The following is a 25,548-nucleotide window of genomic DNA, read 5'->3' as shown; positions in this document are numbered from 1 at the left end:
GGTTTCTTATAGAGTATCACTATTTCATTCTGAAAACTTCCATCTTCTGCTTGTATGCAATAATGCCACAGGAAATATACCATGTGGCTTTAGTATCACAAAAATCCCTGTTTAGTTACAGATAAAACTGTAATGTAGCTCCTTTTTTACCTGAGTAGTTGTCAAAGTCTGGAGCCCTGGGGATAGGCCATTTGGGAGTAGAAAGTGGTGATGGAGTCTGGTCTTTTCTTTGATGCAGTCTTGTTTATTTATAAGGAATGTGCAAAGTCTGGCTCTCCAAATGAAGGATACACCAAAAACTGGGGATATGTTCTTTCCCTACAGCCCCAGACCTCCTTAGGCAGCAGTAGACTTAGAACCTTCCTTTAGACTTCTCGAGGATCACACTGTGCTTACAGGCTGGTGCTTGGCTTGCTTTCTTTCCCATTTTTTTGTCTGTTCCCCCTCAAGTTAGATTTTTGCCACACCCTCAGATAAACACATTTCCCTGGTCAGAACAATGTCTAGTGGAACCCTCTGCACACGTGATGCTAGGTTCTGGGCAGACTCCATTGTGTTTTCTATTAGGTGTAGCCCCTTTACTGTCTCTTACAACTTTCTTAAAGGAAGGGCTTGTTCACACATCATTTTCAATGAGATTTTAACCCATCTCATAACAATAGTGTAGAGCAGGGGTTCCCAAACTTGGTCTGCAGGTATGGCTGCTTGCATCTCCCAGTGGCCACAGTTCACCGTTCCTGGCCAATGGGAGCTGCAGGAAGCGGTGGCCCAGCCCGAGCCGCTTCCCGCAGCTCCCATTGGCCGGGAACAGTGAACCGCAACTACTGGGAACTGTGAGCAGCCGTACCTGTGGACGTTCAGGTAAACAAAGCATCTTGTGGCCCGCTAGGGGCTTATCCTGAACAAGTCATGAACCAAGTTTGGGGACCCCTGGTGTAGAGAGGTGTGAGGTAAGGTTTGGTAATGAGTCAGTGAAAAGTCAAAATTTATGAAATTCCCCATATTATGTTAATGTTGCCAATAAGTTGATTTTCACCTCTAATGACTTGGATTCAAATGTAGGGTTAGTCATAAGCAAAATAAGCATTATGAGCACAGTTTAATTCTTATTGAATATATTGATCTTTTTTTTTCTACATCAAAACACTGTTATAGCTTGGTATACAGCGATTTGCTGTAAGAGACCAGTTCACCTCAGGAGTATTTTAGAAGCTGGAGTTAGTAGGACTGCTAAAAATCAGAGGTGTGCAGGCAGAATGATTCCTTTTATGTGTAGAAATATTTCATTTCACCATGCTTGCACACAATAGTCTGGATGCAGCTAGTGCTGTCAGTCTTTCACTTCTATAAATTAAAAGAAGTCATTAAAATAGAAGTTTACCATGCACAAAAGGGGAAAAAAGGGAGTGGGAAAATCTATATAATTTTAAAGAAGGAGAGCATTGCTCTTTGATTTTATGTTGATTTCTTCATATCATCTATCCTCATCTGAATTGTAGCTTTCAATCTTTTTCGTGTGTGCGCTTTCCCAAATACCTTCTGTGTCTAATTATTTGTAGTCTGTGACAAGTTGCCTTTCAAAGAATTTAAAATGAACACAAAGCTTTCATTTGATTACGCATATGCATATATTTTACTGCAGAAGACTATGTCTCTAGGAATACCTTATGCTGTGCTTCATTTCGATCTATTATACTGAACTGCAGAATTAGTGGTAGTAGTAACTGAACAGAACTGATTTTGAGAAATAGGAAATGCTACCCTCAGCATCACAAAATGAATCAATCATACTTGACTTATCTCAGGAGAATCCTGATTCTGGTTTTGTGTACCTTTTGATAAATGGATACATTAGGATCTCCAGTTAGTACAAATGTTGCTAGTGCAACATATTTGAGACATTTAATTACATTTAATAAAGGTTACCTCAATTTTGTTTTTTTCCCCTCTCTCTCTGAAATATGTGAATGCATTTCCAGCACTGCCTGCTTGCGAACATTATAAATACAGTGGAGACACTGTAGCATCCACACTCTGAATGAACACACTAATCTGACCTGGAAAGTCAGTCATTTTATTTATCACTCTCTATTCCAGGCTGACCTTATTCCCTGTTCACTTTTCCACTGGGCTGATTTCAATTTTGTTTCACAGCAGTGTGAAGCATTTACTAAAAGATGGAAAATAATTACTATAGAGAATAGAATTTTTCTGTAATACAGTCTGAGAAGTCTAGCTTGCGTTATAGGCAAAAGCTAGAAGGAGGGCTGGAGGAAGAGAAGGTTATAGCCTGCAATATTTCAAATTCTGGTCCTAACAAGCAACAGATGAGGTTTGTGGCTTTGAATTCAGGTTTAATGGTTTTTGCAGTACCACTTTCTGAAAAACTTATTTTTCTCCATGTCTCATCTATCTCTTCTTCATTTCCTTTTCTCTGATAGCTACATTTCCCTATATTTCACAGAATAATTGTATATAATATTGGCCTGAATGAATGCCTAATCTATTGATCCTACTGTTGGCCTTCTAGAATATTAGGGTTAAGCCTGCTGAAATCTGCAGTTGGGAACAATCATATATAAAAAGATTGGGAATGGTCTAATCTGATTTTTTTGTCACTGTCCTGTGCTTGCTTCCCTGCTTTGACATAAAGTTAGAAATTTCAGCAGAAAACATTTTATGTGGCTCAGTCTGTGACAGCATAGATCCTTCTTCCTCTGATATGCAGAATGAGGAGCAAGCCACCATACAGGATTTTAATATGTTCTTGTGCTGGCTCAAAGTACACACTTTAATTAATTGAGGAGTTAACATTATATTTCAAAAAGGTCCTTTAAGAAATTTAGCTGGTCTCATGCCTTTTTTTTTTTTTTTGGTTCTTCTTGATCTCAGTAATGAAATAATGCAGAGTTTTCAAATTTCCCATATAGATAAAACTCACTGAAATATTGTACGATAGCTGTTTTAAATATTTTTGTTAGAATTAATATTCATTTTTCCTGTTATTCTTCATGGTAAGGTTTCTTTTAGTGACAACATGAAGGGGGAAGGGAGGGCAGGGAGGGGAGAAAAACATCAAATAAGTCTTCAAAAATTCAGTTTAATCTAAATAGGGACCACAAATACTAAAAACCATGATCATATGGTTATTGCATGGTGTTATTCTAAGGCAGAGTTAAGGCTATTTGGGTACTCTGACACTGCATCTCTATACCTTAACATGTTGTTTTTTTTTTTAAAGTTTAACCTTTTTACTTTAATAACTGAGGGCTAGATTCTGATTCAGGGTGTAAGCCTGTGTAAGGGAGTAAGAGGAGGTAAGACTCTCTCTGTCCCTTCAAAGGCTACCTGGACCTCTGATCCAGGTATGTATGAATGCGCTCTTGGCTCCATACATCCTTCTACACACTGGCCATGGTCGATGAGCCTGGGTGTGACCATGGGGTGAGACAGAGGGGTATAGTGATTTGCTGCTGCTGTAAGCCAGCAGTAAATTCATAAACTTGGAATTGGAAATAGGAGAAAATGGAGTAATCATGGCTAATAGATGTCTCTGAGTCATGACACCTCCTGGGAAGGCTACTAGTGTGGCACAGCTGACACATCTTGCTCTGCCAAAATCAAAATCTAGCCCTCAACCTTGATTACCTTTACTGTTTTAAAATTATTTTTTGCCATCCCATATGTTTGTTAGTATGAGGTTCCAGTGGAAATTGGTGGCCCAGGAGTACTTACTCTGTTATTTAAAGTTTGATACTTAGGTCTACTGTCTTGCTTTTGGAACTGATAGTTCTAGTGGATCTGCTGAAGAAACAGTAATGATAAAACAAAGTCCATGAATTTGAGTGCCACATACTGGTCTAACTCATATTCATCACCAGAAAGGATAATTTCAGTAGAATTATTTTATTACAATACAAGACATAACTATGGTGGCACAAATGGTACTTCTATCATTTATTTTTCCTGTATATATTTTTGTATATTGTCTTAGTTTAGAAATGGCAGTTTCTGTTGCATATAATTATGTATTAATTATAAGATTATTTCTACAAAAATCAAATGAAAATAGTATTCTAAGGAGAATGATCTCTGAAGTACTACACTTGTGAGACTAGGTTATAATTTCCAGCTAACCAACACAACACTAGACTCCCAGATAAATAGTAACTTCAAGCAGACACTTGTTTATGTAGTAATGGTGGTGAACTAGCAAGCAAAAAATAGCATTTATGTAGAAATGAACACTTATAACACTCCCTCTTATACCTGAAATTTGTGTACTTAAATTTTCAAAATATGCTTACATTATAAATCAGTTTTATAGTTTGTTGAGCTCAGTTATTTGTTAGAAATAATGTATCTCAGCCATATTTAAAAAAAAATGAAGTAGAAGAGGTAAATTCCAGTATCCCACCAATTTGAAAATAAAACAATAAAACAGGCAAGCTGTTAACTAACTAATATATAATTACTGCTGTGTTTGTCCACATAGTCACTGTAATGCCTTTACCCAACTACTTACTCTTAAAGGGCTTTAAGGTACCATGAGTGCAACAAGTATTATGTAAAGTTAAATTCCATATTATAAATGCCAGTATCTAGATATACTGTTTATTTCTCAGCTGATGACTGGCATTTTGGGTAATAGCACCTTTTTCTGTTCATGCAGCTGTTCCACGCACCAGTGATACACAATGCAGCTCTATTCCAGAACCCAGATATGGCAGGAGAATTGGGTCTGAATTTTCAGCAGGCTCTGTTGTTCGATTTGAATGTAGCCCTGGTTATCTGCTGCAAGGTTCAAAAGCTATTCGATGTCAGTCTGTGCCTAATGCTTTAGCTCAGTGGAATGACACTGTACCAAGCTGTATAGGTAAGCAATTACATTTTGGTAATCTGTTAAGGGACACAAGTCTTCAAATCAGAATTTAAGAAATGTTTCAGAAAATAGTGTTTAACACATATATTCACTCTCCATTGATTAATACTGGTCATGTTCAATTTAAAAGGGCATTTTTTCATATAAAAAGTAATTGAGTACCAGCTGGTTGGTAAGCAGTTATAGTGTTTCATATAATAACCTATTAGATTAACAAGCGTGATGCATGTTTTCCTGAATATTTATTATCTGTGTGGCTACCTCTAAAGTTGGAAGTATAAAATACAACTTCATTTTCTGAAAATCATAATAATCCCAATTTATTATACCATTTTTGTGGTACCCTTTTAGCAGATGTTTGTTGATATACAGCGCGCTGTCTCTCTCTTTGGATTAGCATTCTAATGTACAGTGAATATCAATTTCATTGTTAGTTGCAGTTATTTTGCTTCATTTTCAAGAAGAACCTTTAGTGGAATAATGTTTAGCACTTTGGATTTATTTATACATTTAGTAGGTGCTTGTCTTTTGTGCATAAATCTCATTGGTATCAACTGGAGTTATGTGCCTGTATGGAGAGTAGAATAAACCATCAAATATTTAAATTATAATTATCTTTAATGGTCTAAGCAGAGTTGATTTTACAGACCCATTATTCTATATAATCTTTTCTTGAAATCTGAGGAAATGCTGGGCTATCGATAAATATATTATTTAATGTGCTGCACTGTGATTTATCAGGTAAGGCAAACATTAAAGCTACTTTAGACTTAAGTGTCCTGATTACATTTTATTTAACTGAAAGCTGCATTCCAAAATGCAGACCAAAACTTAAAATCTACGTACTTGTAATAAAAAGAGAGTTATAACCATTAGATCAATTTGTACATTTAATGTTACTTTTCTGTCCAGTTAAATGTCTTTGGCTTTGACATAATCTGTGAAAATATTGTCTTTCAGTACCATGCAATGGGAATTTCACTGAACGGAGGGGCACTATCTTGTCACCCGGTTATCCAGAACCCTATGGTAACAGCTTAAATTGTGTGTGGAAAATCATAGTGACTGAGGGATCAGGTATTCAGGCAAGTCCATATTCTGCCAAACATGGAATACTAAATCACTTCCCCAATCCCCTTCCCCCCACAGCCAAATCAGGAAAAAGTAATTAGGGGGTTTTGTTTTTGTTTTCCTCCTCATTATTTTTTTTACCAATGGTTAGTTTCTAATCTCATTTTTCTTTTTCTTTTTTTGCTCACTCTGTTGTGCAGAGAAAATGGATATAACCTCAGTAGTCACTAGCAGCTTTCTTTTTTAACTAAGTAGAATAGCAAAGATAGGTCCCAATCCTGCAGGTTGATCCTGCTCCCATTTACCTCTTCATTGATGTCAACTGGGCAGTGCACAGAAGCAGAGGTCTACAGTAGCTAATCTGATTGCAGGACTGGGGCCATAATTGGAGCATGATTTTCCATTTTCTTGAACCGTGTGTACTCATTTATATCTTTGCAATGTGTGTGCTGTTTTGCACTAATTTTGCACAAGTGCAGATGAATATACAAAATAAAAGAAAGAGGAGAATAAGTATCAATTTATTTTAGTTTTGTTTTTATTTACATTTTTTCCAGGGCTTTTTTGTTTTATTTTGCTTGTGTCTGTTTTTTTTTTTTTAAGTTTTTTGTTTGTTTTATTTTTAGAGCATTCATTTAAATATAATTATTTGGGTTGAAAAACAAATACTGAATGGCATTGTTTTACAGATCCAGGTCATAAGTTTTGCCACAGAACATAACTGGGACTCTCTTGAAATCTATGATGGTGGAGATATGACAGCACCGCGACTGGGGAGCTTTTCAGGTAAGCATATAGTCTGGCTAAATGCAACCTTTTTATGGTGACCAGACTATGTATGTGAAAAGTTTCAATGTTTTCTTTAAACTGCTTTCCAGTCTCAGGTGGTAAATTTGAAATGGTATAATTTTGTCAATGTACTTACACCTAGGGAGATTTTCAAAGTGTCTAACTACTATTTCAGAGTAAAAGCCGTGTTAGTCTGTATTCGCAAAAAGAAAAGGAGGACTTGTGGCACCTTAGAGACTAACCAATTTATTAGAGCATAAGCTTTCGTGAGCTACAGCTCACTTCCTCAGATGCATATCGTGGAAACTGCAGCAGGCTTTATATATACACAGAGAATATGAAACAATACCTATTCCCACCCCACTGTCCTGCTGGTAATAGCTTATCTAAAGTGATTTCCAGCACAAATCCAGGTTTTCTCACCCTCCACCCCCCCACACAAATTCACTCTCCTGCTGGTGATAGCCCATCCAAAGTGACAACTCTTTACACAATGTGCATGACAATCAAGCTGGGCTATTTCCTGCACAAATCCAGGTTCTCACATCCCCCTGGATTTGTGCAGGAAATAGCCCAGCTTGATTGTCATGCACATTGTGTAAAGAGTTGTCACTTTGGATGGGCTATCACCAGCAGGAGAGTGAATTTGTGTGGGGGGGTGGAGGGTGAGAAAACCTGGATTTGTGCTGGAAATCACTTTAGATAAGCTATTACCAGCAGGACAGTGGGGTGGGAATAGGTATTGTTTCATATTCTCTGTGTATATATAAAGCCTGCTGCAGTTTCCACGATATGCATCTGAGGAAGTGAGCTGTAGCTCACGAAAGCTTATGCTCTAATAAATTGGTTAGTCTCTAAGGTGCCACAAGTCCTCCTTTTCTTTTTGTAACTACCATTTGTGCCTTTGAAAATCTTCCCCGTCATTGCTAACTCCCAATATAGATATGCTGCCCTGATGTAAGGTGGGCTTACACTGCTGATACAGGTTGCTTTGGTAATGTAGGTTTAACCTTGCCGTTTTTAGACTCATCCTTTTAGGGAGGAGACAAAGTCATTCAGTATTCATGTAAACTCACTAGACACTTAGAGAACAGAAAAAAATTGGTAAACTGAAAATGTTACAAACCATGCCCTTTGTTGTTGCATGAGCATATTAGACATCTCTGGCATCACTCCCCTATCATAAAGTAATGTTTTTACTGAAGGAATGTGTTGTAGTACCACCAACATGAGCAAACACCTTACATAGGATGGACTGATGAATTGTATCCCAGGCTCATCTATTTTGCACCAAGATTCATCTCTATTGTGGGGCATAGCTATAGCACTTCAGGACATATGTATGTGAGATTTTGTGGTAGCTTCATATATCTTTTAAAATTAAGGTTTACATTGTGTTAAATAAGAAAATGAATAATACAATTAATTAATTAATCAATTAATACAGTAGTAGCCTCTATATTATTTAATTTGATATTAATACAATGTATTTGATGCTGCTTCTGATTGTTTAATTTTCAGTGCACTGCAAAATAATATACCGAAAGCTCTTAACTATATTGTAGAATCAGAAAGGAAGCTCATGATTTTAGCAGCTAAGTAGAAGCAATTGAGGCTTTTGGAATTTACAAGGTTTGGGAAGTAGTTTGGGATTGTGGGGTAGGCACAACTAACATAATTGGGCATGAAAGAGTTAACAGTATTGAAAATTCAGTTGTCATCATTACATTTAAAGTTAGACCTTATTGAGATAAATCAAGGTCTTTGCCCTTCACAGAGCTATTTTTCCAAGTTGTGCTCAGACTAAGCATATATGGCTACACTTTGAGCTGGGGATGTAATTCCCAGTTTGAGCAGATATACCTGCAGTATCACTGATTGAGCTAGCACACTAAACATAGAGTGTAGCTCTGGTGAGACAGGTGGCAGGAGGGGCGAGCTGCCATGAGTACATACCCAGCCAAGTTGATAGGTGCATATTCAGGGCAGCTAGCCCATCCTGCCACTCAACTGCTGCAGCTACACTTCTGTTTTTAGAATGCTATCTCAAGCAGAGCCAGTGCAGATTCATAGAATCACAGATTATGTCTATTCAAGCTGGAAATTACATCTTCCACCTCCATCGTAGACATATTCTTGGTCAGACAACACTGCATTGGTTGGTTCACATTTGGAAGATGGCTAGAAACTTATTTTTATGAAAAAATGTAAATTTAGCTTCTGGATCTCAGTTCTGCCTGAAAATGCAGTATACTGTGAAATGTGATATTGGCAGAGTTCTATGTTTATTTTCTCTCAATAACTGATATGTTAAATGTTCTTACTTTACAAGGGCTTATCTACATAAAAGTTTTACCAATTATGCCAATATCATTATACAAGTTTTGTTATACCCCCCGTGTACACATTCTTATTCCAGTATAAAAGTGGTGTTTTCACTTTAGCTTAAACTGTTCCCAAACAACATAAATTAAACTGAAAAAAGACACTTACATTGGATTGAGTATGTCCATATGGGAGATTATACCAGTATGGCTATATCAGTTTAAATTCCTATCTGATATTGAAAAAACTTTCCTGTGTAGAGAAGGCCCAAGTAAAAATATTGCAGAGTGTGATGGAATCTGCTATTGCAAACTTAACCTGGTATCTTATGGTAAAGCTATGTTCCTTCTCCCTTGTGTAGGTTCATGAATACTAAATGTTCTGCAGACATAATTATGTTCTCAATAACTGTTGTGCAGTCCTATCGTCTTCAGATTGTGCTCTCTGTACTGTATTGCAAACCATATAAAACTCAACTGACTTCCAATCACTCCTTCAGTAACACCTGTCCAATTGTACATGTGTAACTGAGTAGAATTTCATACACAATACTGCTGATGATCCAGTCCAGCTCAGTCTCTTATAGCCATGTTGGATCTGCAGGGCTCACAAGAGTCAAACACGCAAAGAAATCACTTTTGTTTCTAAAATCAATATAAATTACTCTGAATACAAAAAAGGAGATGAAGTCTGGTATAGGTAGTTGTCTGTCACAGAATGAGCTGATCTTTTAAGGGGTTTGAGGCTCAGTCAGGATCAGCCTAGTGAGCCTCTTTCTCCAAGTCAAGGGAGTAAGTCCTGGGGTCACATGGTAGGGTAACTTGTTATTCAGAAGCTAGCCTTCTAGGACATAAAGAGCAGCCTGGGTTTAGTGAGCAAGGAGAGTTCAGGGAGAGATTTCATACAGCAAGGAGATGCTTTTTAGCTCCTGTGCAGAGGACCTGGGCAGCAAGACTGCTGAGGAAAGCTGAAAGCATGCCTCACTAGAGAGGAGCCCAGACTCTCTTTAGCTCCCACACAAGGATACTAGGGATCAGAAAAGGCCTGAAGGGATCCAGAAGTCACTGGGGAAAGGTCTCCAGGCCAGCCAGACGGAAAGTCTTCACTGAACCTACCTTTGTTTGGACAGGAGCAAAAGCCCTTACAAGGGACTGTTGACCCTGAAGAAGATGGCTGGAATACAAGGGTTTTGAGATAACATTCATTTATGCTAATCATCCAGACTATTGGAAAAGAGTGTAATTCCAGTGCACCAGTTGTGGTGATTATTTGATAATGGAAGAGTAAGGAAACTGAGTTAGGGTTAGGGTTGGATGCTGGCTTATGGGAGACCCTGCTGTGGTGTTATTTTAATTAGTCACTTTTCAGAGTTGAAATACATTTCAAATGTTAATTATTATTAATATTTGGAAAGGCTATTTCGGGTAACTTTTTAAAGCTTTCAACACTGTAATTGGTATATTTCTCTTTGTTTTCTCAAATCTCCAGACAGCCTGAAATAATGACTCAGAGGTCTGGACTCCCTCGTCCCTAAATAACCTCATTGGAGGGTTAAGTTGAAACCCTAATTATAATATGTTGCAGAGAAGAAAGTGAAGAGAAGGAATGAGGAGAAACACAAGAGAAAGGATGGGGAAGGAAGAGAAATAAGGGCAGAAATGCGGTGGTCTTGAAGGGGCACATATTGTCCCTTGAAGTGATAATGAATGTGACCATAGGGTATTGACCAAATAATGATGATAAAAAGCTAAAACACTTAGTTACTCTTTCAAAGTTGTATTCCACTTTGATCTTTGTGCAAATTTCCCATTGACGTCAATGGAAGATTTGCTAGGTTCTGAGGACTGTATTAACTTTTAAGTTTATACCCAGGCCACCAGACCATAATCAAAACTGGAAATTGTCCCTCTCCAAAAAGAAAAAGAATGAGCTTGGCATACCTGGGTACTTCTATTTGAATAATAATCTTTTCAGTTTAGGATATTCAAAAATATCTCATGTGTCCTAGGTAAATCATCAAGGGAAATCTGGATGAAAAAGTTGGTTCCTCAGTATTCTACTATGAATCACATAAAAGAAGACAAAAGAAAATTAACTGTTCATATTGCAGCAGTATGTTATTTCTATGGTTGAATGTACAACCTGTGGCAATGTTCGGAGTCTTGATTGTAGATGAAACTGCTGTTTGAATTACTCCAAATTAATAATTGATACATTGCTAGAAAGAATTTGTTACTGATCCAAAGTTATGCATGTTTAGAAAACACATTACACATTGTGAGAATTGTTGTTTTCAATTATGATATTACCAATTATGATATTAGGTTAGTGGTAATGCCTTGAATTTTGTACCATTGTCTTTGGAGTTTACCTCTGGAATTTCAGTATAACTTTTGTAGACACATATTGATGTTTGATAATATTCCTTCTGAAGAGAAAATAGTTTATCCTTCTCACTTGACAACTGCCTTTGCAATTTCCCACTTGTAAGACAGTGTCCAATTCTAAACCACTTAGTGAAGCAGTGTTACCGTATACACACAGGTGCCTCCTTATGAGTCAGATTGTTTGGAGCTGAGGTTATAAAAGAGACAAATGGCTTCAACAATTTCAGTTCATACTAACGAGAGCTAGCAATTGGTACTAAATAAATATCTATGATAAGATTAAAAGATAGACAATTTTGCCCCACCCTAATTATCTGATGTGGAGAAGTTATTAGTTCTCTATGCCATCTGATGGACATACAAACAAAGGTAGCTAAAAAGGCTGACTGAAAACCAGGTATTTTTGAGGCATGCTATGATGAACTGGATGAATTTGCAAGGATAGTATGGATGGCAGTGACTCTGTGCCATCATGCCTGACTGAAATCTTTTAATCTCACTGTCATACCACAGTTGTAGTCAAGACCTTCCTTTGAAGCTTCTGATCTATTTAATGTTAAAACAGATCCATATCTTGAAAAGCTCAGAAACTACAACAACCAGATCTTTGGTAGTGTCAGAGTCTGCTGGATAAAAGAACATCTCTACCTTCAGGTTGCAGAGGCACTTGCCAGGGATTTTTGGAACCTACAATTAACTCAATATTCCCAGTCTTCTCCTCTTCCTTTTTATCATCATCAGTAGCAACATATTCAGAGGAAGCAATGCTTTCAGGATACTTTCAAATCTATTTCTTTTGATACTGTTGTTTTAGGTAAACACTAAATTTTATGAATGACATGAGTCTTATTTGAGTAACATCAATAGACCCCTGTCCTTTCAATTTTCCCTTTGAGAGCAATCTTATGTATTTCCTTGCAGCATGTGAGGGAATTATTTTGGATTGTTGGATGTATTTGACACAATTGCCCAGAAGGGGATAGATACAAATGGCTAGATATGTCAGGAAGTTATCTTGCTTTGGGAGTCCTGAACCCATCATTGGTTCAATCCAATGACTCTTCATTTGACAGGGAAGCAACACAAGACATACTCCTTGACATTTCTCATAGTCAACAAAACAAGTGATTCCTCAAGGCCTCACTCCTGTATTATCTGTACGTGGAAAGAGCCTCGGCTAAATCTCTTTGCCTCTGAGTAAAGCAGCAACTTCCTCTGATTCTGCTCCATTGTTAGACAGGAAGACCCAGCACCATTGACAGTCTCTTTCATCATGAATTGGAGTCAAGAATTTCTCTATGCATTATCTCTAAGTCTACTGCAACAGAAGGTCATTTGAAAAATCTGACAAGGCTTGACCCAAGATGCTGCTGATCGCCCCGGCTTGTGTTCAGTTGTTTATAGGTCTCTATATGTCCTGCCTCCCAGTCTACCCAGATCACTTTCATCAAGTTTGAGGTGAGATTCTCCAATCAGTTGTGAAGCATCTCAGGCTGACTGCTTGGTTTTTATATTTCTGGGAGGAATAGACTGAAAGTTTAAGGTTTAAAATATCCAGTTGGAATGCAGAAAGCCTTTAACCAATCAAATCGACTCAGTGAATTGGAAGAGATTTTGTAGCTGGACAGCTAAATAGAGAGTAGGCCTGATATGGTTTTCTATTCCTTTTGTCTTGGACTATCTATTATGTCTGGAAGTCAAAAACGTCTAGAACTGTCAGGGTCCACTTGTCATCTCAGCTTTCTCTCCTCTGATGCATGGATTAGCAGTTTTTGCTTAACCTACAGGAACAAATTTCCTTGGTCTGGGGATGTTGTTTTAGAGGCAGAGGACAGTAGCAAGGTAACAAAACTGTAATAAGTTTTGTGAAGGTACATCTTACAGTTCTTGTTTCTACAGTCTTCTGTGAGGGAGAAAACAGGGACTTTCATAAAGACACTGCCAAAGGAGACCTGCTGCTGTCATTACTAGTGTGTATGGAAGAGTCCCCATGTGGGAGGGGAAGAGCAGGCCATAAGGATCCCCGTAACAGTTCCCCAATGTGAGTTGGGGAAAAAAGAAAGAGAGAGAGCAGTTGAGCCTACTCACCTTCCTGCTCCCAGTGAGTGCTGGAAGCTGATGCCCTAGTGGGGAAACTAGTTCTTTTGAAACCTAAATTCTCAGGTTATACTACCCGATATCTCTATAGGTTCCCTGAGGCATTTAGAATTGAGAAACCACATATTATGTTTGTAGTTAATATTAATTGAGTTTTGGTACTCTTTTGGTTCACTTCTCACATAGAAGTGAAACTGGCACTCTATTATCTTTAAAAAATCAGCAAAATACACAATCTATTTTGAGAATTTAACAGAAAACTTTATCATATGCAAACCTATAGATAACTCAGAACTTAATTTTGTGGGTGAAAGAAGCTCTGTAATTAATGTAAGCAAGAAGGAGAGTTTCTTTGTTTTAATTAGTAGAAGTGTTTTCAGATTACTTGATGGTTACATCATTATAACTGGACATGGAACTTGTTAAACTACACTTGTTTTTTTTTTCAAGTGATTGGCTCTTAAATTGGCTTTTAAATGTTTGCTGTTTTAATACAGAGATCAAATGCAAGCAAACAGAATAGACTGTCAGCTGGAAAGTTCAGAACAAAAGGAAGTTTTGAGATTAGACAAAGCAGATCTTTTGTAAAACAGGCAATGACTTTTGCCAGTTTAACAAATGTCATTGTTAGTTCAGACAAATATGTGTGTTTGTGTGTCTGTGTTTGATAGTAGTACATTATTTGTTATAGATTAATCAATTCTACTGAAATGGTATTGTCTCAACCAAAGTGTAAAAGTACTCTACTCGAATGGAAAATCATGCTCTCTGATTGGAGGGAGTTTTATTGCTTAATGACTACAGCTGGATAAATAATATTCTTTGATTATGTTATTCAGTGACTATTGCTGTTTTAGTGAATTTTATTATTATTACTTATTTGCAATATTTAACTAACTCAATAGTTGACTAAATCTGCTGAATGAATTATTTAACTATATTTTCTGATACCAAGTAGCTTGAATTGTGAGAGGCTACATCACACTACTACACCAAATATGCACAATTAAGGTAATTGAGAAAGGGTAGTCTGGCGAAGGGTGTATGCAGAAGGGCCAATGTACCTAATGGACAGAGTGGAATTATGTGCACTAAACAGCCCTTGTTCAGATTATATGCTTTACACAGACTTGGGTAGCAGGCAGTGAAGAGCTGTTCCACATCAGGAGATGAATGGGAGAGCTTTGTCTAAGAGGCAGAATCTAGCATTTGGTTTGATTCCTAGGAATTTGATTTGCATGTTTCCAATTTTACTTGTAATTTTCTATTTTATTAATACCTGAAGAATTGCTTTGCCTTTCACACTGAAGGGTTTAGTTGGAGTTAGACAAGCTGGTAAATTTGCATTGAATCAGAGTAGCACTACGACAATATTGTAAGTTAATCTATAGCCTCTGTTTTCTAATAATTTTTTCAGTCCTCTCCATGTCAGACAGTCTTCATAGTGGGGACTTCCCTGTCTCCATAGTAACTGGGGGCAGACCTTTGCCCTGAGCCTGGGCTTTGGATTGCCCCTTAGAATTCAGAAGGATTCTCCAGAATTTTCTGCCCCCAAGAAGCATGAGTGACAGACTCCCACTTTCTTTTTGTAGCAGAGGTCTCACAGGATTTGCAAAATATTTTTAATGATGTGTGTGGTTGGAAGGACAGCTTCTCTTCTCACCTCCCCACTGAGAAATAGTAGAGACCTCAGGAACCGAGGTCCCAACAAGGATGTGGGTGAAGTCCATGCTGAGCAGGCTGCAGAGAAGCTAGATCCCAGCTGGCATGTAGGCAAGGTCTATGCTGAGGCAGTTGAGCAGGCCACATGGAGCTTCCTTCATTGAGACAAGCCCCAAGCAGTTGCATGGAATTGAAGGTAAGATTTTTCAAAGCCCCTGCTTCTCCCCTGCACATGGGACTCTATCCACACAGCTTGCAGGGCAAGCAGGAAAACAAGCTTCCTGAATGTTGAGGGAAGGCAAGATCCCCAATCCCCATAGCAACACAGAGAAAGAAATTCCTGCTCCCAGCCAACAGGTGGGCAAGGTCCATGCTGGGATGAATGAGAAGGCTACAAAACATCATCCCTTCCCATAAACTGTTTTATCTGGAAGGCCTCACGTGCCATGAAAGATGCTGTCTCCTGCAACCTCTCTAATACCAATGAACCATTTGTCTCCAGTGGTTCTCCCTCACTCTACATTCAGCATGTTTGGTCCCCACTCAGCCTGGACACAGCAGCAGGAAGCATGAGGTGAACCGATTCAGATTCTCTATCCTGGGAGCTGAACCTACTACTTCTCCCCATCCAGACTCCAGGGATCCCACTGAAAGTTATGAAGTAACTCCCTTTTTCCTTCAGGAGAATTGCAGGGTACATGCCTACAGACTGTCATTTCAATCTCCCTGGATATGTGCGCTCCCCTTCACACAGCTCTACTTCATTCTCATAGGGGTATGGCCCATGGACAGGTGGCAAAAGTACTGCTCACACCAGCTCTTAAAGAAGCAGAACAAGGCAAAATCTTGCATGAGAGGGTCTCCTAGATCCACTAAAAAGAAGGAGAAATCTCTCAAGCTGGGACTTGGAGCAAAATCCCTTAGACTCTCAACTAAACTTGTCAGAATTAAGCACAAATGGGGATTTCACTTCACAGGTAGGGCTAGGGAAATAAACTGTTTTCCCTTCCTGGAAAAAAATTAAAAAAAATCCCATCCTGAATTGGAACGAAAAGTAGAAATCTTGAAAAATTTCATGAATGAAAATCTTTTTTTAAAAAAAGTTGAAGTCAATTGAAGTGGATTTTTTTAGATTTTGACCATTTTAAAATTATTTATTTTTACTCTAATTATCAAAATTTTTAAACCAGAGGATCAGAATGTTTAGTTTAGAAAATGTAGGGCATCTTGACAATTTAATTACTTTTTTTCAAAAACAAAAATTGAATTGAGAGATTTGTCAAAACTGACCCATTCTCATGAAGTTGTATTTTTGACAAATCAGCATTTTTCAATTAAAAAAACATTGTTGAAAAATTCCCAACCAGCTCTATTTACAGCTGTTTGTGAAAATAAATAATGAAACAACAAGAAACCTTGCAAAATTGAAGAAAAGCTGTGTAATTTTTCATCTCTTGGTTTGTGATAGAGGGATTAAGGCAGAGTAGAGATTCCCTCAAATGACCTACTTGTACCTACAAACTAAAAGGTCTTCATTAATATCCCTAAGATTAAGCCTGCTGAGGCTTCCTTAGTAAATGGTATAATCATTCTAGCTGAGGGAATATTCCCACCAAAACACGGTCTCAACTCTGAAAGTCTTGGATGAAGTATCTTATTGTTCAGGTCTGTGCTCAGCTGAGAGCCCATTGTGGGCATGCACACACAAGAACACACATACGCAAAACAACCAGCAATCTAAAGCAGACTGCAAAGAGTTATAAGGTGATCTCATTAAACTTGGTGACAAAATGGCAGATGAAATTCAGTGTTGATAAGTGCAAAGTAATGCACATTGGAAAACATAATCCGAACTAAACGTTCAAAATAATGGGATTTAAATTAGCTGTTATCACGGAAGAAAGAGATCTTGGAGTCATTGTGAATAGTTCTCTAAAAACATCTGCTCAATGTACAGTGGCAGTCAAAAAATCTAACAGAATGTTAGGAGCCATTAGGAAAGGGATAGACAATAAGACAGAAAATACCATAATGCCGCTATATAAATCCATGGTTCGTCCACCCCTTGAATACTGCATGCAGTTTTGGTTGCTCCTTCTCAAAAAAGATTTAATAGAATTGGAAAAGGTGCAGAGAAAGGCAACACAAATGAAAGAGCTTACATACGAGGAGAAAATAAAAAGATGGGGACTGATCTCTTTAGGAACAAGATGCCTACAAGGGATATGATAGAGGTCTATAAAATCCTGAATAGGCCAGAGAAAAACAATAGGGAAGTGTTATTTATCTGATCACATACCACAAGAACTAGGGGTCACCCCATGAAATTTATAGAAAGCAGGCTTAAACAAACATAAGGAGATACTTCAGACACCACAACCTGTGGAACTGATTGCCATGCAAAGTTGTGAAAGCCGAAAGTATCAGTGGGTTAAAAAAAGAATTAGATAAGTTCTTAGAGTCCATTAATGGTTACTAGGCAAGCTGGTCAGGGACACAACCTCTTGCCCCAGGTGTCCCTAAACCTCCATCTGCCAGAAGCTAGGACTGGATGACAGAGAATGAACCATTCAATAACTGCCCTGTTCTACTCATTCCCTCTGAAACATCTGGCACTGGCTATTGTCAGAGGCAGTATACTGGCTTAGATGGACCATTAAGCTGACCCAGTATGGCCATTCTTATGAGATACTTTAGCTTCTGCTACAAGAAGAAGTATTTTCAATAAAGAGTGCTTCCTGTAACAGGGTCCTCTGCCTGCCCCTCTTCCTGGGGCCCGCTGACTGCCCCAATAAAGCTCAGAGAGGCTTCCTGTTATGCAGCACCCGTGGCTTTATTTACACACACAGTTCTCCCACCACCATGACTTTGAGTGAATAAGTGGAAGGGCCAACATACAGCGGTAACAAAAGTCTGCCATCTAAGTTTATCACCCAAGACAATCTTTATTTTAAAGGAAATATGAAAGATAGTGTCTGACTTGCCAAACATTAGCACCCCATTTCTAAGATAAAATCTGACTCAGCTTCTTGGCTGTTGGTTCTCACATGTGAATACCTGCCATCAAATTTGCTTTGTTTTCAGCCAGTAATTGGAGCAAATCAGTGTATAAAGATCTTGGTCCAAATCCAGTACTAGCATCTCTTTGGTGAACTCATTCTTTATATTATTTAATTGCTACCCTGTCAAGTCCAGAGAAGTTTGTAATCAATACAGATAGTGTATCCCGTATAGGGGGTACATATCTTGATTCCTGTAGGAGTCAAGGGGATGTGACACACTAAGGGGATGTGACATCAAGTATAACCTGTCTCGTGCTGTGGACCATCAAATTTGCTCCTTCGTTTCCAGCAGATGATTCTTCAGAAATGTTATGTGTATATAACTGCTAAAAAGGCAGATTACCATTACCACTGCTTAGAGCAGTAGTCTTGTTCATGTCCTGTTGGTATCCAGGAGGTGAGCGGGCTTCTGCCCGCCCACTACTAAAGGACCTCCCCCCAGCCTAATGGGAGGATCCACAAGTCCAGGATTCCAAATAAGTGTGGGGGACAACTAATGAGATAACGGGAACGGGAGTGAGGTCACAGGGCTAAATGAAGGGAACCTGATGGGGACACCGAGCAGAGAACCCCGGACAACACTCACTGCTCCTCAAAGGCGTCCAGGGAGCCAGCGGACGCCACCCAAAGGAACGCTGCCTGTATGTGTGAACAGACTGAAGAACAGAAATAGGCCCCACAGTCACAAGAAACCCCATCGGCCAACCTCCTCTCCCTTGTTTTGTAGATGGCCATTTTGGCCAGGGCTAGGAGGAGGCTGACAAGGAGGTCCTGTGACTTTGTGGGGCCATGGATAGGGAGTGCATATGTGCACAGATGAGGGGAAAAGTGCAACTAAAACCATAATAAAATATCTAGGAGGAGCCGGAATAGGGGCTGCAACCCGGCGCACTCCAGGTACACGTGTGCCAGAGTCTCCCTTATACCACAAAGGGGGCAGGTGTCTGGGAGGGGTGTCTTGTTCATGTACTAGGCAGAAGCTTTTGCTCTGTTCCTCAGAGTTCTTCCCCAAGAAAGAGCATAAGGGTCAGCTAGTTCAGAAAGACACTCATAGAAGTGAGGGAGTGTAGTCTATATCACCTAACTTTTTGGTGCATCACAGGTCAATAGACTATTGATGAACCTTTGTGCATCTAAGTCTAACTGGAAAACCAAAAGAGATACTACACAAAGAAGAGACAATGAAAAGCAAAGGCTGTGGTTCCTTTATCTTAGAAAGGGTCCAAAAGTACTCATTTATGTCTCTCTCACCCCTCAGCCAATGAGAGTTAAAGTGGTAAAGAAGATTGTGAAGAAACAGGACACAATGATTATAATCACCTTCTCATGACCTTCAGGTCTCGGTTCTTGGACTTGATTTAGATATAACTAGAACCACCTGTCAAACTCCCAACACACACACACACACACACACACACACACACACACACACAGTGCAACAGGAACCTATCCTGAACCAATACACAGTCTTGCCTAACTTCTCAGCTGAGAGGAAGGAACTACAATTTAAGAATGGCATCTTAGAGAAAATTCACGATACAAATGGTGTCTTTGTATTACTGGAAAAAATTTAGATGCTGGTGTGATAAGCGACACAGTTGAAGCAAAGGCCATTCTAGTGTTTTTTGGGCCGTGGGCTGAAGGCAAACACTTTTTGGAAAGACACAAACACATCAGAACCACTCATCAACATCACATATCAGATACCTGAGAACCACCAATATTATCAGTCTTCTGGCAATATGCAGATTCCTGTAATGATCTTTATTTGTGTACTACAAGTCCTAATAAAACCACCTTTCAGCTTCAGTTAGTAATTCTCTTCTTTGCATTGAAAGTATCTTTCCTTGTCACCATGTTCTTGTCCAAGAGTGGTTTGGAGCTTGGCATGATCTCAGTGAAACCTCAGTTACGTGTTTTATCAAATATGATCGTTCTATGAACTAACCAGCCCTCCATCCCCAAACTCACCACAATTTCCCACATATAATAGGAAGTGATAGTACTATATTTCTGGTTGAATGCAAATATTCTAAGGAAGTAGATATGCATGAGTTACATATGAACAGATCCTACAGCGGAATAAAAGTGTATATATAGCAGACACATTCAAAGCCTCATATACAGCTTTTCTCATTAACATGCACTCCAGCTGTTTTTATGGGTGGAGCAATCACACAAGTATTATGAATAGGTCTATAAGACTACTATAGAGTCTTCTGTCTATACTTCTTCAAAGAGAATAGAATGGACATCATCAGCCCTGCTGATCCAGCATTTGGTAGAAGGTGTTATGGCACAAGGTGCCCCAGTAACCTGCAAGTTCCTTTTCAATCCCTCATGAGTAAATTGAATAGTCTGGCCCACTCTCAGGGTGACTTTCTACTTTCTGCATCCTACTATGAAAATGGTGTAACATGGAGAAGACCGAGAGAGGGAAAATTCTATTTTACCTGTGAATTTTCATTCTAGACCCTCTATGAAAGACAGTATGGCCCTTCCTCGGAGGATTGCATTATGTCCAGAGCATTTTCTGGCTATTGTTAATTTGTTAAGTAATTTTAAAGGGAAGAGGGTGTTCCAACAGAAAATCCCTAAATCTTATGTCCAGGCTCTGCTGCAAATGGTTTGAGTTACATAGCACTTTAAAGCATTTATATGGTTAGGGTTTTTTTCAGCTTTGGAAGCTATCCTTCTGGAATAGGGTGAGTGGACAGCAAGTGTGAAAAATCGGGACAGAGGTTGGGGGGTAATAGGAGCCTTTATAAAAAAAAGCCCCAAATATTGGGACTGTCCCTATAAAATCGGGACAGCTGGTCACCCTATTCTGGAAAGTTCTTTCTGAGCAAAGATCAGGTCTACCCCTGGTTGCCATGGAGACAGGGAACGCCACACTATGAACACTGTCTGACATGGAGGATCTTAGAATGAAAATTCAAAGGTAAAGCAAAAATATCTCTTTCTGATCTCATAAAAAGAGAAAATAATCATTTTGCACAATCACCATTGATGTTCACAGGCCATTGTGATAACATTCTATCTCTTTTGGGGATAGAAGTGTGCAGCAGCATTACTGTGTGAAGTGGGAGTTAAAGAGAACAGAAACAGAGAAAATTAGTGTCTCAGAATGATGGGATGGATGTCTCCTTCCCCCCAGACTCTCAGCTTCCATTCTGAACTTATGTACAGACAAGAAAGAACTGATGACATTGGAGCTTCATTTCAGAGCTAAATCCTTTACTTTACTTATGTGGATAATGCGTTTGAAGTCAATGGGATTATGCATGTGAGTAAATATAGTAGGATTTAGCTCTGGCTGCACTTGCATAACTCCCTACTGTCCTATCATGTCATCAGACTTTACCTGGAGCTTTTTAAAAATCCAGGGTATGATATGACACATAATGAGGAGAGAATAGGCTAGTGTTTATGTTTCTGTAAAACGGTAGGAATTTCTTTTAAAAAGTTACCATATTGCAACGTACTACATACCACAGGTGAAACTGTCTTGTTTATTGCAGGTACTACGGTGCCAGCATTGTTGAACAGCACCTCCAATCAACTTTACCTGCACTTTCACTCGGATATTAGTGTGGCAGCAGCTGGTTTTCACCTGGAGTACAAAAGTAAGACTGTCTGTTGCTTGACTCATTCTTTTTTTTTTTTTTAAATCTAATTACCAAATTTGATCTTGGATGCTGCAGATGTAAACTGATACCTATTGAATTATATCTTTAAAAAACAAGCAAGTTTAAAACCAGTAGAAGTTCCGCCTTCACAAAACAATTTTTCATAAAGTAGAAATACATAAAAAATCTACAAGAAAACTTTCAGCATGTTGTCTATCAGTATAGTCATATGGTGTTTCAGATTAATAGTTCTGGAAACTCAGATCACATTTTACATTTTTTTTAAGCACTACATTTATACTTAACAAGATTATGGAAAAGCAGATGGATAACCCTAAATGCTTTTCCCCCATTCATATGTGCATATTTTTCTTCATGGCCCCCATCCTGAAAATCCTGCTAATTCATTGGAGTGAAATAGCTGCAGTTATGATAAATATTGTTGTGCACTGATGGCTACAAACACTATTATAGTTCTCATTTAAGATGCATTGGTGATATGGGCAATAGAAGCCAGAATGGACATTGTCAAACACAGCACATCTAACTCTTGAGATAGCTGTGTTTCCATCTTATATACTTTGTGGGCTATTTAGTTATGTACCTTTTTAAACAGGTTTGATATTTTATAAAATTCCAATGGACAACCGCACACACTCTTTGTTCAGGTCATATATGCATTAATTTTGTATCTTTTTCCTCTTTAAAACTTAAAATAATTTCTATAAAATGGTGGTAAAGTCAATGCATTATGTTTGTTTATTATTTCTTTTAACTGGAGGTAAGCATTGCAAAGAAGACTATTTAAAAAAATGAATGTGGGGATGAGGTAATAGTCTGATAAATGGGTTAACAATGATCAAATTTGCAAATCATCTTTAGTGTTTGGTTATGCTGGTACTCCATTGTCTTGCAAAAGAAAAATAAGAATTTTCTATGAAATTCAGTCTTATAGTACATGCATTTATGCACTAAAAACCTTAATGTTGATATTCATCTTCTTTAATAAGCAGTTGCAAACAAGCAAATACATGGATAAGCTTTAATAAATATCCTTTAAAATTGAGATAAATGATTATCTAGAACATAAACTTATGCACAAAATTTTAGAGGCCAGATTTCCAGCTGATGATAAATATTCTGAACCAGACACAAACCATAGGGCAGCCTCACACTCTGGTTCAATTCCCCTACTTACTACTACCATTTGTATGCAAGTTTGTTGCAATTTATTTGAAAATGACTACTCTAATAATGGTGCAAAATGATATCAAAACATCCATTTATAGTAGGATGTGTTTTGAAAATCTGCTACTTTGATATATTTTGAAAACATCTGTAGATGTTAAGATATGTGTTTTATTTTATGCCAGAAGTCAATATAATTGCTAATATACATAGCTGAATTATAGCTGAAGAATGCTCTTATCTGTTATGCTTAAGGTTATTCTGAGCCTTCTGGCTTACTTTTAACACTGTTGACTGATACAAAAGGAAGATGTTATTAAAATATTTTGACTTTTATTTTCTTTACACATGTAGAAATTTTTCATTCCTTGTTATTGGCATCTGGTTCAGTATCATTACAAAAAAAGTGAAATGATAAAAGGGGCTTACATTACACAGTGAAATAGATGGTAAGATAATAAGCTTTTTTACAGGGCATTATATTAGTTGTTGGAGAAATACAAAAACAATAATCACTACTACTGAGTCTTTTTCAATCTTTACATAGCCCAAAGATGGTGTCAGAATTGAATATGTCATTTCTAACTATGCTATTTGTTGTTGTTTCCAGATGGGACAAGAAACAGTTCTATTTTTATGATGATTATATTAGTGCATTGTGCTATCTTACTTAGGGTTTCATTTTGAGATCATCCTGATTGTGGATAAAAGAGGACTTTGTCCTATTACTGATTTTTCTGGTGAGAGTTATACAACAGAATTTGCTCCTTTATGTCAGTTGATTAGCCTGCATTCTTCTCCCCCATCCCTAATGAAGGAATAAATTAGCTACCATAGTATCTTGGGATGGGTCCTCTTCATGATGCTTTGCTTTTGGCAGCATGGTTGGATTAGTATTTCTTTCTGTCTTGGATAAGACTTGCTTTCTTAACTTAAAGTACACAGTGATTATTTTGTCTTCCTAGATGCATGATGTGACTATGACATACAATTCCTTTTCAAATCTTTCCATTGGCTTCCTTTCTGTATCTCATCAAATTTTAACTTTTTGTACTCACCTCAAGATCCTACATAAATTTGTCTTTCTATACTCATTTAATCTTGTCTCATTAAATCACACCCCACCCCTCCCTTAACCAATAGGCTTGATGTTTCCTTTTTACATTTCTCACAAGAGTGGAATGTGCTCCTATTCCTGATCCTCTAGGCCAACACTATAGGATGATCCAAAAATGTTTTGGGAATGGATGCTATTCTCTGTTAAATTCTGTTGGATTTAGAATAATGTTCACTACTATGCCCCCATTTCAACAAAGCACATATCATGTGCATAGCTTTAAGCACTTGAGTAATTCCTGTGACATTAATGGAATTATTCATGTGCTTAATTGCTTTGCGGGATCAAGGCCAAAAATCTTTAGGGTTTTTCTATAATGGTTTCCCTACTGTTTGTCACCATCAATTATCTTAAACTTAGATTACAAGCTTTTTCAGACAGTGACTGTGTCTTTGTTCTGTGAGGTGCCCAGCAAACTTTTAGGTATTATAAATGTTATGTTTTAGTGATATTGCTTGAGTAAGTATGTTATGTAACTTTGATTGACCTCTGAGAGGTCTATCAGCTATTGTGAATGTTGTGTTATGTTCTTAGTATCTATTTTTTACTTTGATTGGATCTTGTTTGCATATATTATGCTAGCAATGTGGTTCCTGCTAAAGAGAATATTATTTTAGTTATTTCCATATATCTGTACCTTTGAAGCCTTTTCTGATCTTAGAGGTCAGCTGTAAAGCATTTGGGGAGATTTATTATTAATATTATTTATTGTTTCCTGGGTTACTTAAAATGTAGAAAAAAAATCAATTCTGCAACATTTAAAATATAAAAGTGCAAAAATAAGTTAGCATTTTCAGACACTCCTATGGACACTTATAAACAAACACTGCCTACACTTTTAAAGACATCTGTTAATGTTATTTTTCCCCTCAATAAAAACTTTATGATGGTTTTAATTATGTTGGTTTGGGGCTAGCTTGTATATGGTGCATGATAGAATGCAACAGCTGAGAAGTAGCCATTACAGTGTATTGTGTCAATAATCCGTGCATCAAATAATATCTAAATTTCCACTAAGTCCAAAAAGTCTTCCCAGTGCATTTAAATTCTAGATCTATGAAGAGTTATCTGCTGCTTCAATGATATATACTACAGAAGCTGTAAACCAGAGGTTCAAAATGTTCTCAGAAAGCAGAGGTCTGGCAGAATAAGAGCCTCTTCTCAACACTGTTGTATATTATTATGTAGTTAGTGTTAAATTAACCCAAACATGGGAAGTGAGAGATTCAGACATGCAAATATGGTAAAGCAAAGACTACAACTTTATTAACTTTTAACCAAAGAACTTAGGTAGCTACCTGAACAAATACTCTGCTGATATTGAGCCAGGCTGGTTCCT

General features: G+C 37.9%; 1 protein-coding gene across 4 annotated transcripts in view; it reads left to right on the top strand.

Annotated features, from left to right (window-relative positions):
- Positions 1–25,548, top strand: part of CSMD1 (CUB and Sushi multiple domains 1) — a 2,000,616-nt gene that overhangs the window by 1,693,747 nt on the left and 281,321 nt on the right. For all 4 annotated transcript variants that reach the window (XM_073336216.1, XM_073336215.1, XM_073336217.1 and 1 more), the window contains exons 34-37: positions 4,673–4,876; positions 5,843–5,967; positions 6,643–6,739; positions 21,797–21,901. In XM_073336216.1, the coding sequence (XP_073192317.1) occupies positions 4,673–4,876; positions 5,843–5,967; positions 6,643–6,739; positions 21,797–21,901 (531 nt within the window). The remainder of the gene's footprint in view (positions 1–4,672; positions 4,877–5,842; positions 5,968–6,642; positions 6,740–21,796; positions 21,902–25,548) is intronic.

Source organism: Lepidochelys kempii, chromosome 3, assembly GCF_965140265.1.
Source record: "Lepidochelys kempii isolate rLepKem1 chromosome 3, rLepKem1.hap2, whole genome shotgun sequence".
In the NCBI taxonomy this organism is placed as follows: Eukaryota; Metazoa; Chordata; order Testudines; family Cheloniidae; genus Lepidochelys; species Lepidochelys kempii.
The sequence above is the reverse complement of the archived record's forward strand: the minus strand, read 5'-3'. Positions and strand labels throughout refer to the sequence as shown.